The following is a 21,071-nucleotide window of genomic DNA, read 5'->3' as shown; positions in this document are numbered from 1 at the left end:
CTCTTAGACCCAGCGTGCAAAGCACTTATAACGTGGCTAAAAAAAGGCATACAATTGACAACAGACAATACATGTAATTTCTGAATGTAAAGTGAGGTAGTGTTGTATGTAAAGTGAGGTAGTGACGTATGTAAAGTGAGGTAGTGTCGTATATAAAGTGACGTAATGTAGTCATGCAAAAACAAAAAAAAAGTGTTGAAGTGAGGTCTTGCAGAAAAAAAATGAGTCAGAAAAAAATAGAGTTCAGGATGATAGTACAGCATGTAGTGTGTACTCAGAGTTCGGTGAGTGTGGCAGTGGGAAGGGGCAGGGGGGCAGGGCTGGGAGGGAGTTGAGTCTCCGGACTGCCTGGTGGCAGAAACTGTCCTTGAGCCTGCTGGTATTGGCTCGGAGACTCCGCAGTCCCCGGTGGCAGCAGGCTGAAGAGGCTGTGGGAGGGGTGGGTGGGATCGCCAGCTCTGCGGGTGAGGCGTGTGTTGTAAATGTCCTGAAGAGGGGGGGGGGGGGGGACACCAATGATCTTCTCAGCTGTCCTCAGTCCTCACGATGCGCTGCAGAGTCTTACGGCAGGACACGGTGCAGGTGCCGTACCACACGGTGATACAGCTGGTCAGGATGCTCTCGATGGTACCGCGGTAGAAGGAGGTTGTGATGGGGGTCGGGGCTCCAACTCTTTTGAGCTTGAGGCCAGGCGGCTGACCTCGTCCCTGTAGGCTGTCTCCTCATCGTTGTTGATGAGGCCCACCACAGTTGTGTCATCCGCAAACTTTATGAAGAGGGTGGAGCTGGGTGATGATGGTGAGCAGACATGTGTGAGCAGAGTGAAGAGGAGAGGGCTCAGCACACACCCCTGGGGGCCCCCTGTGTTCAGCGTGATGGTGCTGGAGGTGTTGCTTCCAACTCTGACTGCCTGTGGTCTCCCCGTCAGGAAGTCCAGCAGCCAGTTGCACAGGGAGGTGCTGATCCCCAGTTTGCTCAGTTTGTCGGTGAGCTGTTGGGGGATGACCAGCATTCTGATGTAGGAGTCTCTGGTCTCCAGGTGGGTGAGCGCTGTGTGGAGAGCAGTGGATATGGCATCATCGGTCGAGCAGTTGGGCCGATATGCAAACTGGAAAGGGTCATGGTTGGGGGGGAGGTCAACCTTGATGTGGTTCATAACTAGCCGCTCGAAGCACTTCATGAGGATGGGAGTGAGTGCGACCGGGCGGTAGCCGTTGTGGCAGGTGGGGGGGCGACTTCTTTGGGACCGGGATGATGGTGGTAGCTTTGAGCTACCACCATCATCTTTGGGCACAACACTCTGGCCCAGAGAGGTGTTGAAGTCCGTGAAGACATCTGTGAGCTCCTTAGAGCAGTCTCTCAGGACACGGCCAGGAATGGCGTCGGGACTCGGGGCTTTGCGTGCGTTGGTCCCTCTGAGGGATCGCCTCACGCTGTCCTGGGACAGTGTCAGCACCTAGTCGCCGGGAGGTGGTGGGGTCTTCTGTGCTGGAGTGCTGTTGTCTGCCTCGAAGCGGGCGAAGAAGTCATTCCGCTGGTTCAGCAGAGTGGTGGAGTTCTCGCAGGTCTGTGGAGAGGGCTTGTAGTCTGTGATGGTCTGAATCCCACGTCACAGGTTCCTGGTGTCTCTGAAGTGGTTGGCGATCCTCGGTCGATGACATGATCAAGTAAATTTAATTGGTTTGATCTTACTCATGATTTGTTGTTTCTCTGAAATCCACTATCTTGACTAGTTTGGGCTTTGGAGAGCTATTCCATGCTGAAGCTATAGGTGCACACCCCAAATGTCCTACACTTTTTGTTCTTCTACTTTCTTCCTTTCATAACTTTGGTGCTGTAAATGAAAAATGCGGTGAAATGCGGTGAGACCCTTTCCATCTTCGTATTGTTTTTCTACTTCTTTCTTTCCTTTCCTTTTCCTTTCATAATTTTGCTGCTGTGTTACTTCCGGGCTGGCGCAAATGGATGCCGCTGCTCACCCACACAAAAAAATTCTGTGACTGTAAAGTGTCCTTGAGAGTTTTGAAAGGCGGTTAGAAATTAAATATATTATTCTCATCTCATCTCATCTCATTTTCCGTGCCGCTTATTCCTCATTAGGGTTGCGGGGGTTGCTGGAGCCTATCTCAGCTGTCTTCGGGCACGAGGCGGTGGACATCCTGAATTGGTTGCCAGCCAATCACAGGGCACACAAAGACATACAACAGTCACTCTCACACTCACACCTAGGGACAATTTGGAGTGGTCAATCTGCCTGCCATGCATGTTTTTGGAGTGTGGGAGGAAACCGGAGGACCCGGAGAAAACCCACGCGGGTCCGGGGAGAACATGCAAACTCTATTATTATTATTATTATTATTATTATTATTATTATTATTATTATTATTATTATGTCAGTACAATTTCTAGAAATACAGTGGGAGTCCCAACTTTGGTATTGACCATTGACGTGCGGTGAGGTGTAGGACATTTGGGGTGTGCACCTATAGCTTCAGCATAGAATAGCTCTCCAAAGCCCAAACTAGTCAAGATAGTGGATTTCAGAGAAACAACAAATCATGAGTAAGATCAAACCAATGTAATTTTTTTTGATCATGTCATCGACCGAGGATCGCCAACCACTTCAGAGACACCAGGTTGGCTGGTGAGGCATTGACGTCATCACAGTCAGATTTATTATTACTTCATTATTACTTATTATTACTACAGAGTAGCTTATTCACAATTTGAGTGGCAACAGTTAACATGTTTTCTTTAAAATGGCATGTCAGCATTCCTTAGATAAACTGTAGCATAGAAAAAAAGAATTAAAAAGAGAACGTTATTATCGTGTTAGCTTTATTTGTAAATGAAGTCTATGCGCTGCTTCTTCTGAAGAAAGGCAACTAGACCTTCTTTGTAGAAGCCTTCGTTATATTTCTTCAGTTTTAAAAGTCTCTCTATTTCTTTCAATTTAAATATGTTATCCTCCACTCTGAAAATAAGGCCAAGCAACACGAAAAAATGACTGGATGGTTGCACTTAACTTGCTAACTGTTTACTGTAGCTTGCTCTCACTAATACTATTATTCTGCAGTCTATCTCTGTAATCACCAGCGTCATGCGGCAGGAGAACTTTTGCCTCACCTATGCAAACAGTTTTGATAAAAATACTTCCGGGCTGGCGCAAATGGCAAATAAAATAAACACTGTTGTACAGTGTTTATAATGTACAGTGACTGTACATTATATACACCAGCTAAAGTGGAGACATTTAGTTCATATACTAAAAGTGTTTGAACACTGTAATCGCGATATGCAGAGCAAGCTCACTGCAGAGCAAGCCAGCAGAGTTAGCATAGTCATTGCGCAATCCATGGTGAGGCTTGCCTCAACGCTCGTCTCCACTTAGTATTTGAACGGTAAATGGGAAAATTCAGTGATTTTGAAAAAAAAATCCAAAAATGGTGAAGTTAAATGGAAAAGAACGTTAAAGTACAAATCCCCTTGGGGCTTTAATTCAATAAATGTAATTAAAAGCTTGGTCGATTGTTGTGGGCAATGACCGTGACGTGGGCAACTTGAAACACCCAGTAGAGTATGTGCTCGACACCTGGACTTGGTGGCACTTGATGGCAACGGGGACCACCACCAAAGCGCCATTATGCCTCATTACTCCATGGACTGTGGGCATGTCCGAGCTATAGCAGTATAACCCTTTTTTTACCATCATCAAACGCTTCGCTTTGTCGCCAAGTAGAGAAAACATGTCTGACAAAGAAAAGAGGATGTCACTGCTGGGTTTTACACAAGCAAACACATTATTCACATGTGCACACATATCACACCCCTGCTTGGGCAAACCGTGCCTTTCAGCAGCTCCTACTGTGACACAGCTTTACGAACATGACCTGAAGTCTTGCAGAATACGATCGAAAACTAAATCCCTGTGACATTCATTTATATTTGCCATATAAGAACTATATGCCGGGATAGAGGTGTGGAGTGGACTATTTCCCAATTTTAAATATCAAGCAGGGTTGCTTGCACAGGAGGATAAAATACTGTATGTGCTTTCAGGCCACACGCATGCAGCAAAGCTCTGCAGTTGCTTTGCTGGTAATATTCTGCTAACAGGTAGAAAAGAGGATGAAAATGGTCCCCCGTAGGAGAGGAAGTATGAGTCAAGTTGTAGAGAAAGGTTTGGCGCAGATAAAAAAGAAGAGGTGACCAGGAAATAATGGCTGGCTTTCAAGACATGGTTTCTGGGCGATACTGGACACCTGCCAGCGCTGCCTCTGGCTGCAAGCGTACACCACGGGACTCTGATTGACAGGCGGGGTAAATACTTGCTGGTGGGGACTCTGATTGTATCTCTTGCCCTTGGCATAATAGAAGACATTGTGAAAGAGTGATGGTTGCAGACCCTCAACCACAAATTACGTTGGCACATCACCTGACCTACCTGAAATGCCTGCGCCCAGAAAATGGAGTTACCTGGGCCCAGAAAAATCACACATTTATCCAAGCTACTTTAACTTCTGCGGGAAGAGAAGCCACCAAATCCTAATAGAATTACAGTAGATGCACAAAGTGAAAGTGTTGTTTTGTTAGGCACGCCGCGAGAGTGGCTGCATTTCCAGCAGCTCCTGTATTTTGTTTTTCTACTGTCATCCCTTTCATAACTTTGCTGCTGTTAAATGTAATTGGCAGAGAATGAAGGAAATGTTTACCAAATGCTCATGCAGGGATATTTTTAGAATTAAAGGGCAGATGTTTCGACAACACCAGGTGTCTCAAAGTCACGTAACGTAAGCTCTGGGATTGACCAGTGTTGGAGGAACAGTTGCCTCTAACTGACTCTCTCCACTGGAGAGTGTCACGAGGAAACTGTATGGTTTGCGAAAACGGACTACAGTCAGTCGCTTCAAAGCAGCAATTACAAGCACAAATCTAGCTCATTTTATATCAGCCGCAAGAGAACGAAGAAAATGCGAGTGTGATTTCGAGTGCGCTTCATTGGTTTCGTCACATTGGTGGAATGGAGCAATCAAGGCTATGTTTGCACTGGCATTGCAAGGCAGGATGCAAGTTTCACTGCCACACTATATGCTTAGCCCATCAGATTTGGAAGGACCAATCAAAGGGAGTCAACATGTGAAAGGAAAGCAGAAGGGAATATAATGGAGCCAACATCAGCAATCATGGCATGACTCGTTTGACATCTGTTGCCTGAAACTGATGAGGCCTAATTTCTTGTGAAGTGTAAGAAGTCTCTAAAATGTCACATGAGCGGCAGTATTGGCAATGGGCAGATGGCTTTGTGGCTTAAGTATTAAATTCTTCATAAAACAATTACCTAAATTTGCACTTCACTCATTCCAAATTCGAGTTGTGCAAAGCATAGAAAAACATCACATAATTATGATTGTGAGCCAACAACATAAACAATGATGATATTTAATAATAGGGACAGCATTATTCTTCCTTAATCAAAAAATCAATCTGGAAAGGAATTTGTTTCTTTGTGAACCAAGTACCTCACAAAGGCAACATAGTTTTATTACGACCTCAACATAGAAACTCAATTGATCACTATTCTGTTTAATGTTTTTCAGCAAGTGCATTGCTGTGTACTGTATACTAGTGACGTGCGGTGAGGTTCATGGCTGGTGAGGCACTGATGTCATCACAGTCAGATTTACAAATATGAACTCCACAGAGTAGCTTATTCATCATTTGATTGGCAACAGTTAAAGTGTTTTGTTTAAAATGTCATGTCAGTATAATTTATATGCTGTATACAAACTGTAGCATAGAAAAAAAAGAATTAAAAAAAAACGTTATTATCATGTTATCTTTACTTATAGATGAAGTGCAAGTCTCTCTGTCTCAATGGAGATCACTGCCAGTGAAGAAAGTCGTCCTTGATCAGTCCTGTTCCGACTGTATGTTTTCAGTCTTTTGTGCTGAGAATGACCGCTCCACTCATGCTGTCGTAGCTGGAACAGTGAGCACGAGATGCAGCAACTTTGTCGCTTCAGGAATAGTTTCAATGAGAGCCTTCTTGGCCAAAAAGCTGACAAGCTGTCCAGGAGATTTACATTCATCCCTCACCGTTTGTGAGCTATACAGTCCAAAAATGATGACGTTAAATAGAAAAGAACATTAAAGTACAAATGACTAAATAAATATAACCGTTTAATTTATTTTGTCATTTGATATTGCCATGATGACAGGTGAGGCACAGCCTCACCTGCCTCCCCTGACTGCACGTCACTGCTGTATACATGGCGCACAATAAACAAGTTGAGTACACACTAGAGCAGACCTCGGCAAATTACGGCCCGCGGGCCACATCCGGCCCTTTGTACGTCCCTGTCCGGCCCGCGTGAGGCCAATCATAAACGCCATAAATTAAACAAAAAAATGATTTACCTTTTATTTTGAAAAGCGTTAGGTCATTACGTATGCACGACGTAGACTCTACGTCTTAGGTGTATATACGCGAGAGTCTTACGTGTATACACGGAAGTGAGTGAAGGCGATTCTGTTCGCCAGGTTACCCTCAAGGCTCAAGATGTCGGCACCCCCCAAGAAAAGAAAAGTTGATAACGAATGCCGTATTTTCAACAAGACATGGACTGCCAAATATTTCTTTACAGAAATTAAAGGTAAAGCAGTGTGCTTAGTCTGTGGTACACAGGTTGCTGTGTTTAAAGAATATAATTTGAATCGCCACTACACGACCAAGCATGAAGCTAAATACAGAAATCTGTCTGGTGAAGAGCGTGCAAGGGTGTCTGATGCATTCCTTGCAAAACTACAAACCCAACAAGGATGTTTCACTAAACTTCACACTCCCAGAGATGCAGCCGTCAGGACAAGTTATGTAATTTCTCACAAAATCGCCAGAAAAAGTAGGGCATTTTCCGACGAAGAGTTTATTAAGGAGTGTTTGGTTTATTGGACTCTGCTGCGCTGATGTGCCCAGAGAAAAAGGGCGTGTTTGAGAATGTTTCACTCTCCCGAAGCACTGTAACGAGGCGGATTGAGGACATCGCGGGAAACTTAGAGCTTCAGCTGAAGGACAGAGCGGCCGACTTTGACTTTTTTTCTCTGGCTTTGGATGAGAGCTGCGATGTACGTGACACCGCCCAGCTGCTCATCTTCTTACGTAGGATAACCGCAGACTTTCAAATCACGGAGGAGTTGGCAGCCATGCAGTCAATAAAGGGACAACCACTGGTAATGACTTGTTCATGTCATGATCTGGTTGGCGACCAACGGGGGGCGCTGTCGGCCCCGCCTGCACCTGCACAGGTGGTGGTCGTCCCGATCAGATTGGCGACCAGCGGGTAGCGACGTCAGCCCTGCCGGCAGCCTCGCAGGTGCTGGTCGTTATAATCACTGACACTTAAAAGGACACCCGGCATGACCATCCGTTGTCGGTTCATTGTTTGCTGCTTGTATGCTGCATGCATTGTGTATGTGTTTGTTTAATCTTGGCGGACTTTTACTTTTGGTCTTCCTTTGATACTTTGTATTTTTTCCATTCAGATGATTTTGATGTTTTACATTTTGTTCCTGCTGACCTTTATTTTAATACAATTTGTCAAACAACCTCCTGCTCCCTCCTCCCTGCTTTTTGGGATCTGCACCCGCCATCACCACCTCGCAAACCGTGACAGTTCAGAGAGGTAAATGCATGTATGGCCATGTTAGGACTGAAATGGGACAAGCTTGCAGGTGTGACAACAGATGGTAGTCCAAATCTAACCGGGAAAAATGTTGGACTTTTAAAGAGAATGCAGGATAAAGTGACAGAAATGAACCCTGATCAGAAACTGACATTTTTGCATTGTATCATACACCAGGAAGTGTTGTGTAAGACAGTGTTAAAAATGAAACATGTCGTTGATGCTGTCACTAAAATATTTAATTTTATCAGAGCGAGAGCTTTAAATCACAGACAGTTTGTTGCTTTGTTGGAGGAAAATGAGGCTGAACATGGTGACATAAGCTATCACTGCACTGTTAGGTGGCTCAGCCTTGGCAAGGTTCTGAAAAGTGTCTGGGACCTGAGAGACCAGATTCAGGAGTTCTGTATTCAGAAAGGTCATGACGTCCCAGAACTTTCAGATAATGACTGGTTGGCAGACCTTCGCTGTGGATGTTACTGCACTAATGAACGAACTAAATGTCAAAATGCAGAGCAAGGGCCTTTTTGTGCATGAGATGTACAGTGCAGTGAAGTCTTTCATGAGAAAACTGCAGCTTCTCTCAAGCCAAGTGAAGGTCAACATTCTGACCCACTTGCCAACACTTAAGGAAGCCAAAAGATCAGGTGATCACCTCCAAAAGTACTCAATCACGTTAGAAGCATTGCATGCAGTGTTTTCAAGGCGATTTCAAGATTTCAAAACTCTTGATAGTGAAATTCACATGGTTTCTTCTCCCTTCAACTGCAGTGTGGATGATGCACCAAGTGAAGTTCAGATGGAACTCATTGATCTGCAGTCTGACACACTTCTGGCAGATCACTTCAAGTCAGTCTCACTGCTGGACTTTTACTCCGTCCTCAAAGAGGAGAATTTTCCACACCTGAGGAGGCATGCTCAGAGGAGCCTAGTCCTCTTTGGATCTACCTATCATTGTGAACAGACATTCTCAGTTATGAAGTTCAACAAATCCAAACACAGATCCTCTATGACTGATGACCACCTCTCAGCTGTCCTTCGGATAGCCACTTCAGACTTTCCACCAGAGTTCAATGCCCAGAACAGACTGGATTATTCTCACTGAAGAGGTAACATGAGGTGGAAAACATTACAAGTTATTGTTTGCGGAGATTAACAAGTTAAAAATAAATTGCACTGGTTCAGTAATTGTTTTTCTTATTTAACCAATACACCACAATTTCACATAACCTAATATAAATATTTACAGAGTGCTTTATTCTTCTGATTATCAGTACCAGCTATTCAAAATATTTAATTTGAGAATTTACAATGAAAGAAAGTTGGTGGCCCTCTGACACAATTCAGCTTTCTCATGCGGCCCCTGATAAAAATTATATAATGATGATAAAAATTAATTGCCCACCCCTGCACTAGAGACAAGCCCCTACAAAACTCATCATCTTTGAGAATGTAAGATTGTGACATAGTCCATACAACAGCCATAAAGCCATTGCTTGCATCTCACTGGAACCGCAGGCATCCACAAACTGTGTAGCAATACAAAGACAACACTGGAAATGTCCCTTTTATCTGCTCAGCACTGATGAAAAGCTAGCCACAGCGAACTCCAATAACACTTGAAAATGAATTGGAGATATGCTGTCACCCTAACAGAGTCATTAATCCTGTCACTGTTCCCTGGAGTGCCCCCACAGCACATCATGTAGCCCTGAACTAAAGCAAATGCTTGAGCTATCTGTCAGTCTGCCACTAGAATAATGAAGCGGTATACATATTGCGTTTACTTTCTACATTTTATGTTATACATTTAAAGCTATCCATAACGTTTCCCCCCCATACCTATCTGACCTTGTTCAAATTTCTATTCCCTCTCGTTCCCTCAGATCCTCTTCCTCCCTCCACCTCTGTGCCCCCCCGCCCGTCTCAGCACGATGGGTGACAGAGCCTTCAGCTGCTCTGTCCCCAAACTTTGGAACTCACTTCCTCCCAACGTTCGTAACATTGATTCTCTTACCACCTCCAAGTCCCATCTCAAAACCCACCTATTTAAAATTGCATTTTCTGTGTAACTCTCTCTCTCTTGTTTCTATTCATAATTGTATTTTATTTATTGCATTCTATTTGTGATTGTATTTTATTTATTATAGTACCTATGCTTGTCTGTGACTGTAAAGTGTCATTGAGAGCTTTGAAAGTCCCTTAAAAAGTAATGCATTATTATTATTATTACTTTATTCTTAAACCCTAAGAAGTCAAGCTCTAACAGAATGTAATTACAACTACTCTAATGGTGTTTACAAGTGATTGTATGAACATTATCATGCAAAAAAATCCTATCGTGTATGTTCCCACACATCTCAAGTAACGCAGCGCATACCAGCACACACACAAAACATCGACAAAGCCTCCGCATGCCATCCGAAAGTAACATGTGATTGGCTCTGTGGAGCGACAGCATCTCTCATCATTAACTCTTCGGGTTATCGCGCTACTCAAATCATGCTAAGCCTCTGAATGGTGATGAAGTTGAAAACGTGCCCATGCACGCATTGACAGTGGCTCCAATTATTATACAGATACACACCAAAACACACACTACATAGCATCTTCTTCATTAACAACAGTGAAATAAATAAAAAAGGAGGAGCAGCCTGTAAACGTTGAGGACATCGGCACTGGATGGGAGACCACTTTGGCAAAGTGAAAATATAGGGACATTATAAAATTGGCAGTTCAGACTTGGCTTCACATTATATAAACAGCAGTTTTGATTTCCTGATGAACGCTGAGACCCTAAATGTGGAAAATGTTTAATTTAACGTTTCCTCTTTATTAAACTGAATGCAGCTTTTAAAAATAAAACAATGAAATACACACATCCTGCAGGAGTCCATCATAGAAACACATGCATTAGAGTAGCATGAGTCGTATGTCCTGTAGTTTGTATGAGATATCAATCGCACTTTTAGTGATGCTAAAGAGTTAGATGTTTCTCTTTATTTGTAAGTTGGTTAGTTGTCCGATCTCCCAGGCAAGTGGCACGCAGATGCAATGAGTCCAAGAGCTTGATCGTGGCATGGAGTCGATCAAGTCATTTTTCCGTGCCGTGATCCCCGTTCGACGCCCGACGTGAGCCGGGGGTGCCTGTGCGGGTCTCTGCGAATCTCTGTATTCATGTGTGAGTCTCTGTGAGTCTGAGTCCTCTGTTGCCGCGAAGGCTACTGATACAGCACAGGGCGTTGACGCACTTGAAAAACTTGAAAGGTGCACTTGAAAGTTGCCTTTGAAAGACACACTTGAAAGGCGTGCTCTTGGTGCGCATGTGTGACGCCACAATGCCTCTGCAGCAAAACTGGAGGCCAGGCCATGTCAACAGTGTAAATATTTTTTTTTCCTGTACACCACATTGTCACACCAATATGCTGTATTCAAGAAAGATATTGTAACCCGCAGTTTGTTGTTAATTATACATTTCATTTCATGATTCCTTTCCATAAAAATATAATATTTCCATACGGGGGCGTTCAAAGGACAACACCACTACTGCACATGCCACTTTAGTTACGACACCAAACGAACGGGTACAATATGGATCTGCCTTTGAAAGCCATTACACCGTTTGACAATAACAGTGAAAAAAACAATTGCTTGTGTGTGTGTGTGTGTGTGTGTGTGTGTGTGTGTGTGTGTGTGTGTGTGTGTGTGTGTGTGTGTGTGACCACACCGTCCATCAAAGCTGGTCACAAGCTGCAATTAAATCTGATGACAGCACCAGCAAAAGGTACTAAATTTTTTTAAGTGAACTGTGCTCTAATAAAACTCCTGGGAAGCCTTTGCACCTCTGGTCTCGACTGAATACTTCATAGTACCGGTGCCACATGGTTCCATTCTTCATTTCAGATAGGACCTTTGTGTGAGTTCAGCAACAGCCTGTATCAAGTTTTATTTTGAGACCAGATTGAGTAAAGTGTATCAAGTCAAAAACCTGCAGGCCTATGTCCTCTCATAAAATGTAGTACTTTTAATTTCACTCATTTGGGGCCTCTTATTTTCAATCAATTTTATTGCTTTCTCAGACTTCATTCCACAAAGACACATTCTGCCTCCTCATAAAGTAAGAGGGCTGCCATCCAAAAGAGATTGGAGAAGGACTCAATAATGTGCCACAGGGACAAGAATGCTGACACTGCCTTAACATGGGACAATGGCTAAACTGAGGATTGAGAGGCAGAGCTAGAAAGGGAATTAAATCATATTTTAGTGTAAATGTATTGTTTGGAGGCTTGGAATGAGCCAGACTAAGCAACTATAATCCCGGTCCCTGGCACAGTGTCAGGAGCCTTGCAAAAAGCCATTCCCTGAAAACGGATAAATGCTTTCTTTGACATCCTAGACTGTGCCAACACTATATAATATGTACTTTTAGGGCTGTTGACCTCTCTGACATTCACGATTCCCTTGTTTACAGGAGCAAGTCGCTTTTAACTGAAGAGTGAGTGGTCAGCACTGGTTCACTTTCTAGTAAAATGTTGAAGAAAAAAAAATACAAGAAAGCCAAGGCTCAATAAATACTAAGCCACCTGTGGTATTCTATTTTCATTCAACAATCAACCTCACAAGAATAGCCCATATGCATAATTTGACTTGTCAAAAACCCTGACGACAAAAGCTTGAAATGGCTCGAATGAATAAAAACAGGGTTCAGAGCACATTGGACATTGTTGTCTATAACATTGACTCCTGCATCAACCTTATGCCTCAATTCCTCAAAACTAATAGCCATGCAGCCTTTTCTGCATACTGACATTTAAGGTATACTTTATAGGTCATTCAAACAGACTGCAAACAAACATTTTAGATTGCCTGCACGGAACCGTGTATAAGACCAGGGGGTGACATAGTTCACTTGTAGAAGGAGCATATACCTTGTAGTCGTTATCCGCCCAACGCAAGATCTCTGGTACATGAAATGGATGTTGGAACTACAACAGACTAAAAATCACTATGTTGATGACTGAGGTGTTTCACACGGACGCTTGGTTTTACTGGAGGATATTTAATGCTACCATACAGCTAATCCTGCATCCAATTGTTATCATTCATTCAGTGTTTACCTGATTTGGATGTACCACAATACCCCTAAAGTTAAAAAGGAAAGTCTTCAACATTGTGTTCATTTGATTTGAAATCCAGTGAACTTGTCTTGAGAGTAAAAAATATGGCATTTGTCCGACACCTTCAAAAAGTACAGATGACGGCTGAAGAAACCTTCTCATCGATGGACCACTCCTGTACGACTGAGAGCTTACACAGACATACCTGTACATAAATACATAAGTCATGATCCAGAGGATTTTAAAATTCATGAACCAAAGGATTTCATGCAGAAGTTTGCTGTGAGATGAAAGCCCCACAGTCCAATAACAAAGGCTTTTGTCCTGAGGCGCACGTCATTTCATTTAATAGTACTGAACTACATTTAGCATTAGCTGTTGCAAAAACAACCCCTCTCCTCACAATCATTCATCACTGACTGGAGATGCTATTATAAAGCACGGTCACAATTCTCAACATATTCAATACATCTATATTCGCATCAGTTAGTGTCCTCTCATGTTTCTTTCCCCTTTTCTTGCGTTTATTCATAACTACCAGCTGTGACCCTTCCCTCATGTCCAAGTGCATCTCTTTCTCTTTCTCTTTCTCTTTCTCCTTCATTAAAATGGACTTCCTAAACCCTCCATTCATCTTGCTGACAGCCTTTCTATCGATTGGGTCTGGGAGAGGGATGCTGCTTTAAATGGAATCTACGGCCATTCTGGACGAGGGCTGGGCTGGACAGAGGACAAAGAGGCAGTGAAGGCATTATCGGGTTTAACTGAAGTGGGGAATCACAAATGTATTTTGATTATTGGTGAATAACATTTATACTGCCGTGAGCCTGGGGATGAGAATTCACATAAAATGACTCACCGGCTCGGTCCTAAGGATTAGGCCGATGAGATCAGATCATAAATTAATCTCATACTTTGAAAGCAGACACTTAAATCCTCCACCCCCACCCACCGCATCACTCGCAGGCTGTCCCGAAAGTGTCCTGAAAGTGAGCTTCATGAGACCACTCCAAACACGTTTCATTTGGCGACACGCAGATGCCATTCAATTCAATCAAAACCATGTGAAGTTGCGCTCTGCTGGAATGTGTTTAATCGTCATGCATCCGTTGTCATCAAGCAACATCTGTGAAAAAAATAGTGGAGGCATTTTGTCTTGATCCCTCGAACCGTGCAAGACCAACTGCCAGGAAAAGCCTTTCGATTTCAGTTATGATCGACATTTTTATGACCTCCTCACTGCCGTGTGTTGCCGTGTAAATTTGTAGCAGGCGCTTACATCCTTATTTTCCAATCGTGGGCAATACCGACGGTGTCTGGTGGCTCTCATCTGTAATCATATAGTGCACCTCACCAGCAAGTGAATGGTCTGCTGTGGCTGTGTCAGTCTTTATTTGTCATCTCATCTGTCCCTTAGCATTACCATTGATTGTATGAACAGGGTCTGATATTACATGATGAATTACTTAACTTACCAAAAGCGAGGAGTACATTTTACACATTGCACAGAAGTGTTTGTATATAAGTACAATCTTATTAGAGAAGCCTGAACAGTTCATCTTTTGTTTCTTGTGTAATAATTCGGTGATCAACAAGCCTACTTTGTACATTGGAGAATCATCCACATGTTTTTTTCCGCAAAACATTCAAATTACTTGTATAAATAAATAAGCATGTATACATGAGGATCATTCTTTACCAAATTGCATTCATGCCCCATTGGTTGACACCAGCTGTCCAAGGCCTCATGATTCATGGTTAAGCAAGTTACTGTAAAGGTGTTCTAAACCACTAGGCCGAGCAGGCGGTGCCTCATTAATAATACAACGTGGGCTGGGAATACCATGCACCCTTTGGAATCTCAGCCTCGCACACATTCTCCACTTCTTGTTCTTAGTCGTGGTGCTTTACTGTTACTGCTACTATTACTTCACATAGTGGCTCTTGGCAAGAACAGCGGATCCCTTACCTTGGTGAAAAAGACATAGACAAGGACAGACAGACAGATAGGCCGTCCTCTTTCATTCTGCTTGATGCAACTCTCCACCACTTGTGCCCCTGCCAAATATTTCAGTTAAATTGCCATCTTGTCTCTTCGTCAAATCCTAATTTTTAATTGGATATTTTTAATCAGCAAAGTATCAGGTGGTCAGGGAAAGAGAAAGTGTTGCCCATTTCCCCTTGTGCCATCCTTTATCAATGTCAGCCCAGTGAAAGAATGAAAGTCTCATCTTGTAAAGACTCTTTAATGATCTCCTCTACCAGCTTGTTGACATACACTGACAAATTGTGACCCCGTCAAGAGGACCAGCCATTTTTAGCCTGGTTGTTCACTCCATATTTAGAGGCTCAGGGCTGTCATTATACCAGCTGAGGTTTACCAGCATCCATGCCCCTTGAACCTCGGCAAAAGATAAACATCAGTGATAAAAATGTCTGTGTCCGTTTGTCGGGAGCAAAGTTTGCCTACATAATCACAGCAGATGGACTGAGAGTAAGCGTGTCTCAATAATTCCCAAGCTAAAAATGGAACTGCTGGTAGGAGACACAGTGAACCAAGAAAAAGAAAGTTTCTGTCTCCTGTATGTCTCCTGAATTGTAATTTCCCATTTCAATCTGGACTTCAATTTGGGGATGGGGGAGTCTTTTTAACATCACACGACACATAATTAGAGACTGCGCTGCCGTCAACAGTTCCCCCTAAAAACTCACACCCAAAATTAGGGGGTGACTTCCCTTTTGTTAAACCTACTATTTAAGATGAAAACACCATGGGTTTACTGGAAGGAAGAATTGAAGTTTGGTGGGAAACATAATCTAACAGCTTTGCTATACATTCACCTTTTTTAATGATGCTGACTTGAAGAAAACTCAAGACCAATGTGTCATTGGAAGTGTGATTGTGTTGATAGCTGCCGGGAATATTTCCAAACGGCTGCGTGTTTCAAGGAACACTCACTTTGCGCAAATCATGACCTCACTGCTTCGGCCCGCGGCACGCAGTCATGGCTGACAACGGACGGGACGCACTTTGGTCCTGAACACCCATTTACTGAATTATTTTCCTGTTTCTGTTTTAGACGTTGAACACAACTTTTTGGGTGTCTTGTTGTGTTTGTGCTCAATTATCAATGTTACAAGTGTTCATTTTGAAGTGCAGTTACACAAAGCATGTTATTTGTATATGTTTTAACAATATGTACGGACAAATGGATCAAATTGTAAATGACGAGTCAACATTCATACTCATCTAAAATCTACAAATGGATCCCCTAACTGACAGTTTGATTGCAATTTTAAGATGTAATAGCACCAGTCGCCACCAGATGACAGAACCAACACCGGTACTTTATACAAGGTCTGTACCACTTTGCACAAGATGAGCAGGCGTAATGTTTATTTTTGTCCATTTGGAATGAAATGCAGAACAGTACCTCAATATTACAAGTTTGAGTGAGTAACCTTTATGGAAAAAATGCTAAATTGCTTGTCAATGCTTGTATTCAGTGTTCGGTCGCTGTTGGGCAATTTTCTGACAACCTTAAATGCTTTTTAGTGTGTTTTTAATAAGATAACCCTTTCGACTGGAAAAAAAAAATACTTTCAAATACAGTTTATTGTTAGATTGTTCTTTGATTCATACCCTATAGGTTAAGATAGTGGGTGTTTTTGTGAATTAGTGTGAAAAGTGTGATCAAAAATCTCATATTTTAAGAGCATGTATGTTGCACACATTTTGTCCACATTTAAAATAGTATTTTTGTTATTTTCTGTGACCTGCCAGTAGCACTAACAAAAACATTGCAGCCCACTTCAGCATTTACGTTTCCATCCATCGATGAGAAATAAACTTAAGTTAAAGATGATTGTAAAACCACAATCACAAGCCACAACAAAGCCATGCAGTCCATGTGCTCTATAGTCAGACAATTTGTGAAATAATCGTTTACTTATTTTAATGGTCCACAATTCTCCAAAACTTGCATGATAAATTACCATATCACAAATGAACAGTAATCTCTCCCTCAGGTCTCAGACTCATTGTTCTACAATAGAAGGTAGACATGTCCTGGAAATCCAGTCAGAAAAAAAAACATCCCACCTCCGGCCTCGAGGAAATGACCTCAACCTAAAAAAGGCCAGATAAAAAGTCCACACCAGAAACAAAAACACCAACTGAGCCATAATGAGCAATCCACCAGGCTCCAGTGTGTACGGAGCAAGGCCAGGTGGTGTGACACACATATGACTCTGATTAGAGGGGATTTCGGGTGACCGGGCAGCAAAGGGAGGGAGGGCTTCTACAAAGTACTAGGCCAACCAGGACATTGCACGATTCAACTGCATAAGGGATTCATGTTCACCACTTTTCCTGCACTATCTCAGCATGAGGCGGCAGTGTGCAGACTGCTAAGAAGCAGCATGCGCATGCCGGCTACACTGTTGTGCAATGACACAAGTCCACACAGATAACAAATCAGGAGTTTACTGCCGCAGACTAGGTGCCTTGCATATATGTATGTTACTCGGGCACTCACACAGCTTTCAATCTAAACTCGGCGCTCCCCTCAATCATACTTTTCTCTGCACATATCCTAAAAATGTGCGGTGGGGAGGTGGGGAGAAGACTCCAGATCTAATTTTTGAAACGTTTGTCCTGCTGCATTGTTCAGACTTTGACTGGACTGTTTAAATGCCTCATGATATCAGCAAGGACAAACAAGAAAACTCAAAAGCCTGGTCGGAAGGATAAGGAATGAAGGGGAAATGGAAGCTATTTTTCTCCTTGGCTGATGGCAATTGTGCTGGAATACAAGCACCTGTCAGCCCCCGACAATGGGCACAGAGGCCAACGGACAGGATGGAGGACGTCACAGAACAGTTTTTGTTGGCTGTCAATGGCTAATAAACTTCATTTGTCTGAATTATCCATCCATCCATTATCTGATCCGCTGATCCTCATAAAGGGCGCATGGCGTGCAGGGATAGGCAGTTGTCTTCGGGTTGGCAAGTGATGTAAACCCTTAAGTGCTTGCCACCCAATTGCAGGACACAGAGACAAACAACCACTTACACTCACAATCATACCTGGGGCCATTTAGAGTATTCAATTGACCTCCCGTACATGTTTTTGAAAACCCACACAGGCACGGGCTGCACATACTGACTCCACACAGGCAGGCAAGGGCCAGTTTCAAACCCAGAATCTTTGCACGTGAGGCAGATATGCTAAACAGTCTACTTCCATATCACCCTTGAATTACTGCCACGTGAAACATAAATGCAGTCTATGTATTTGCATGAAAGTGTTGAAGTGTTGTATATTTTAATCGCTTTGCCCTTGAAACGAATCCCTCATTCAATGTCACCTTCATTCCAAGTCAATATCTCTTTCTTCAATAAATAGAGCAGCATCATTTGTGTGTCCTTCAGGTCTCTTCTATAAAATAAATAAAAAATAAAAAAACCTACCGCAGCAGAAAACCTGGTACAATACAATCCCACACAAACATCTGATAAGACACAGAAAAAAATATGCAAGCTCTCATTAAGAGGTAGCTTGCTTTTTCAATTTCCAAAGAATGTGGGTGGTTCTTACCTCTCTGTCCTTCAGCTTCATGGCGAGAACCAGCTGATTCCGATGGTTGGTCAAAGCGTCACGATAGTTTCCCTTGGAGAAAAATGCCGAGCCTAAATTCCCATGGGCACGACATTCCCCTATTTGGTCACCTGGAGATGAATTACATTCATTATCCCCAGGGAAACAGTTGACTACAAAGCAGACAATATTACCAAATGTTTCGAGTTGTCAGTGTTCTCCCATGGTGTGACCCTTAAATGGAGAAATGGATTCCACACATTCTCAACAGTAGAATGGTTTCCGTGACAGCAAGACGTCTCATTTCCTTAAGGTTTAGATGGAAATATCTTTTCTCATTTTTTAAAGTGCCCACGATACACCAAGGAATCACATTTTCACATTTGCAAATGCATTGCTTGGTCATGCAAGGTTCATCTTTGTTCCTCTTTTTTCACATGAAACACAAAGATGTATGAGCAATTGATTAATTATTTTCTAAAAGCTGGCGACCAAACCAGGTTTGAAAAGATCAGAATGTTGGGATAAGAACAGTTTTAATATGAATATCTGGCTTGTAGCAAAAATGTGAACACAACAGTGCCATATACACTTTTTAGACAGTCTTTATTGTTATATATTGTATGACAAATATCATAAGAATTGTACATTTAACCAACACTCTTCTGATTGTTGACTGTTTTAGCTTCTCTTGTGCTTGTGAAATACAAAGTTAGCAATAGCAATATTTTCTTTTTTTAAGCCAATTAAATTGGGAGTAGTTTTGCCTTAATCATCAGTAGCTTTTCCAGACTGAAACTAAATGTGTAATTTCAAGTTACAAACATTTGTTCACGTATTATTTGAATGATGCTATGTTTGGTGAATTTGGCCCAAGACCAGTTTTGAACTGCTTGTAAATGTTATCTTCCATCCTAGTTTGAAAATCTGTGTTGCAGTTAATCCTTGCTAAATTGCGGCTTTTAAAATTGATATTTTAAATTTGATTTGTACATTACACAGGCAAGTAGGAATTTTGTGTTGTGCCACTTTAACATAGTACCACATGAAGCTGCAACATGATCGGCAGTACTGAGGTCTACTGGAGGAAATACACCATAATTAACTAATTCACTGCCATTCTTGATTTTTTTGGGGAATTGAAAAGCATGACGTGGAGAACAATTTCTGAATTTGCCCGGGTTTTATTCTTTCTTGCGGGGGAAGGGGTGTGTTTGAAGCCTCGGTCAGACCTCTGGCAATGTTTTTCCCTCCCACGAGGGGGGAACATATTTGCTTTTTGTACAGCCACCCCCACTTTCAACCAAAATAACTCTAGAGCCAAGCAAGCTCAATATATATATATTTTTTTTTTCGAATGAAAGTAGAAAGTCTAAGGTTTCTTACGATGCATTGAATGTTTATGTCATCTGAAAATTCAATACGTATTCTGTGGGTCCTGAAACTTTAGTGAAAATGACATAAAACCCTGGAACTGGAATAGGCACATACTTGCACATCGTCTGGCAGTGAATGAGTTAAAAGCAATAAGAAAAGAAAAGCTCCCCATCTGTCCGTCTCAGCACAATGGGCGACAGAACCTTCAGCTGCTCTGCCCCCAAACTTTGGAACTCACTTCTTCCCAACATTCGTAACATCGATTCTCTTCCCACCTTCAAGTCCCATCTCAAAACCCACCTATTTAAAATTGCATTTTCTGTGTAGCTCTCTCTCTTGTTTCTATTTATAATTGTATTTTATTTATTGCATTCTATTTGTGATTATATTTTATTTTTTATAGTACCTATGCTGGTCTGTGACTGTAAAGTGTCCTTGAGAGCTTTGAAAGGTGCTTAAAATGTAATGTATTATTATTATTATGTACACTCCAATAATAGAAGTTGTCCCAATAAAGCAGAGAGATGATCCCTGTGAGCATCAGTGACGTGCAGTGAGGTTCATGGCTGGTGAGGCACTCACGTCATCACAGTCAGATTTACAAAAAATATAAACTCTACAGAATAGCTTTATCATTATTTGATTGGCAACAGTTAACGTCTTTTGTTTAAAATGTCATGTCAGCATTCTTGATATAAATTGTAGCATAGAAAAAAAGAATACAAAAATGTGGAAAAAATCATTGGCACCGCCCTACCCACTCTCGAGGACTTGCACACTGCAAGAATCCAAACTAGGGCGCGGAAAATCCTACTGGACCCTCCGCACCCTGCCCACCACCTTTTCCAGCTACTCCCCTCAGGCAGGCGCTACCGATCCATGCGCACCAAATCCAGCAGACATTTAAACAGCTTCTTCCCCCAAGCCATTAACTCTTTGAACTCTTTCAACAGTAGCCAAAATGGAACTGTATAGTGCCACTTAGCAGTTTTTTTGGCAACAATACTAGTGCAGCGTGTTCTACCGGAAACAAATTCCTTGTGTGTTCTACATACTTGGCAATAAAGATGATTCTGATTCTGATGTGATTATTGTGTTACCTTTACTTATAAATGAAGTGCATGCGCCGCTCCTTCTGATGAAAGGCATCAATAACTTCTTTGTAGAAGCCTTCCTTATTTTCAGTTTTAAAAGTTTCTCTATTTCTTTCAATTTATTCATTCGGAAAATAAGGCCAAGCAATATGTAAAAATGACCGGATGGTTGCACTTAACTTGCTAACTGTTTACTGTAGCTTGC

At 42.3% G+C, this 21,071-nt stretch overlaps 1 protein-coding gene and 1 pseudogene across 3 annotated transcripts in view; one reads left to right on the top strand and one right to left on the bottom strand.

Annotated features, from left to right (window-relative positions):
* LOC148899462 (tetratricopeptide repeat protein 28-like) overlaps window positions 1–21,071 on the bottom strand; it is a 234,124-nt gene that overhangs the window by 66,372 nt on the left and 146,681 nt on the right. For all 3 annotated transcript variants that reach the window (XM_088994706.1, XM_088994707.1, XM_088994708.1), the window contains one exon: window positions 18,396–18,526. In XM_088994706.1, the coding sequence (XP_088850832.1) occupies window positions 18,396–18,526 (131 nt within the window). The remainder of the gene's footprint in view (window positions 1–18,395; window positions 18,527–21,071) is intronic.
* LOC148899463 (general transcription factor II-I repeat domain-containing protein 2A pseudogene) lies at window positions 7,658–8,784 on the top strand (annotated as a pseudogene).

Source organism: Hippocampus bargibanti, linkage group LG04, assembly GCF_051943395.1.
Source record: "Hippocampus bargibanti isolate YZ-2025 linkage group LG04, ASM5194339v1, whole genome shotgun sequence".
Classification (NCBI taxonomy): domain Eukaryota; kingdom Metazoa; phylum Chordata; class Actinopteri; order Syngnathiformes; family Syngnathidae; genus Hippocampus; species Hippocampus bargibanti.
The sequence above is the reverse complement of the archived record's forward strand: the minus strand, read 5'-3'. Positions and strand labels throughout refer to the sequence as shown.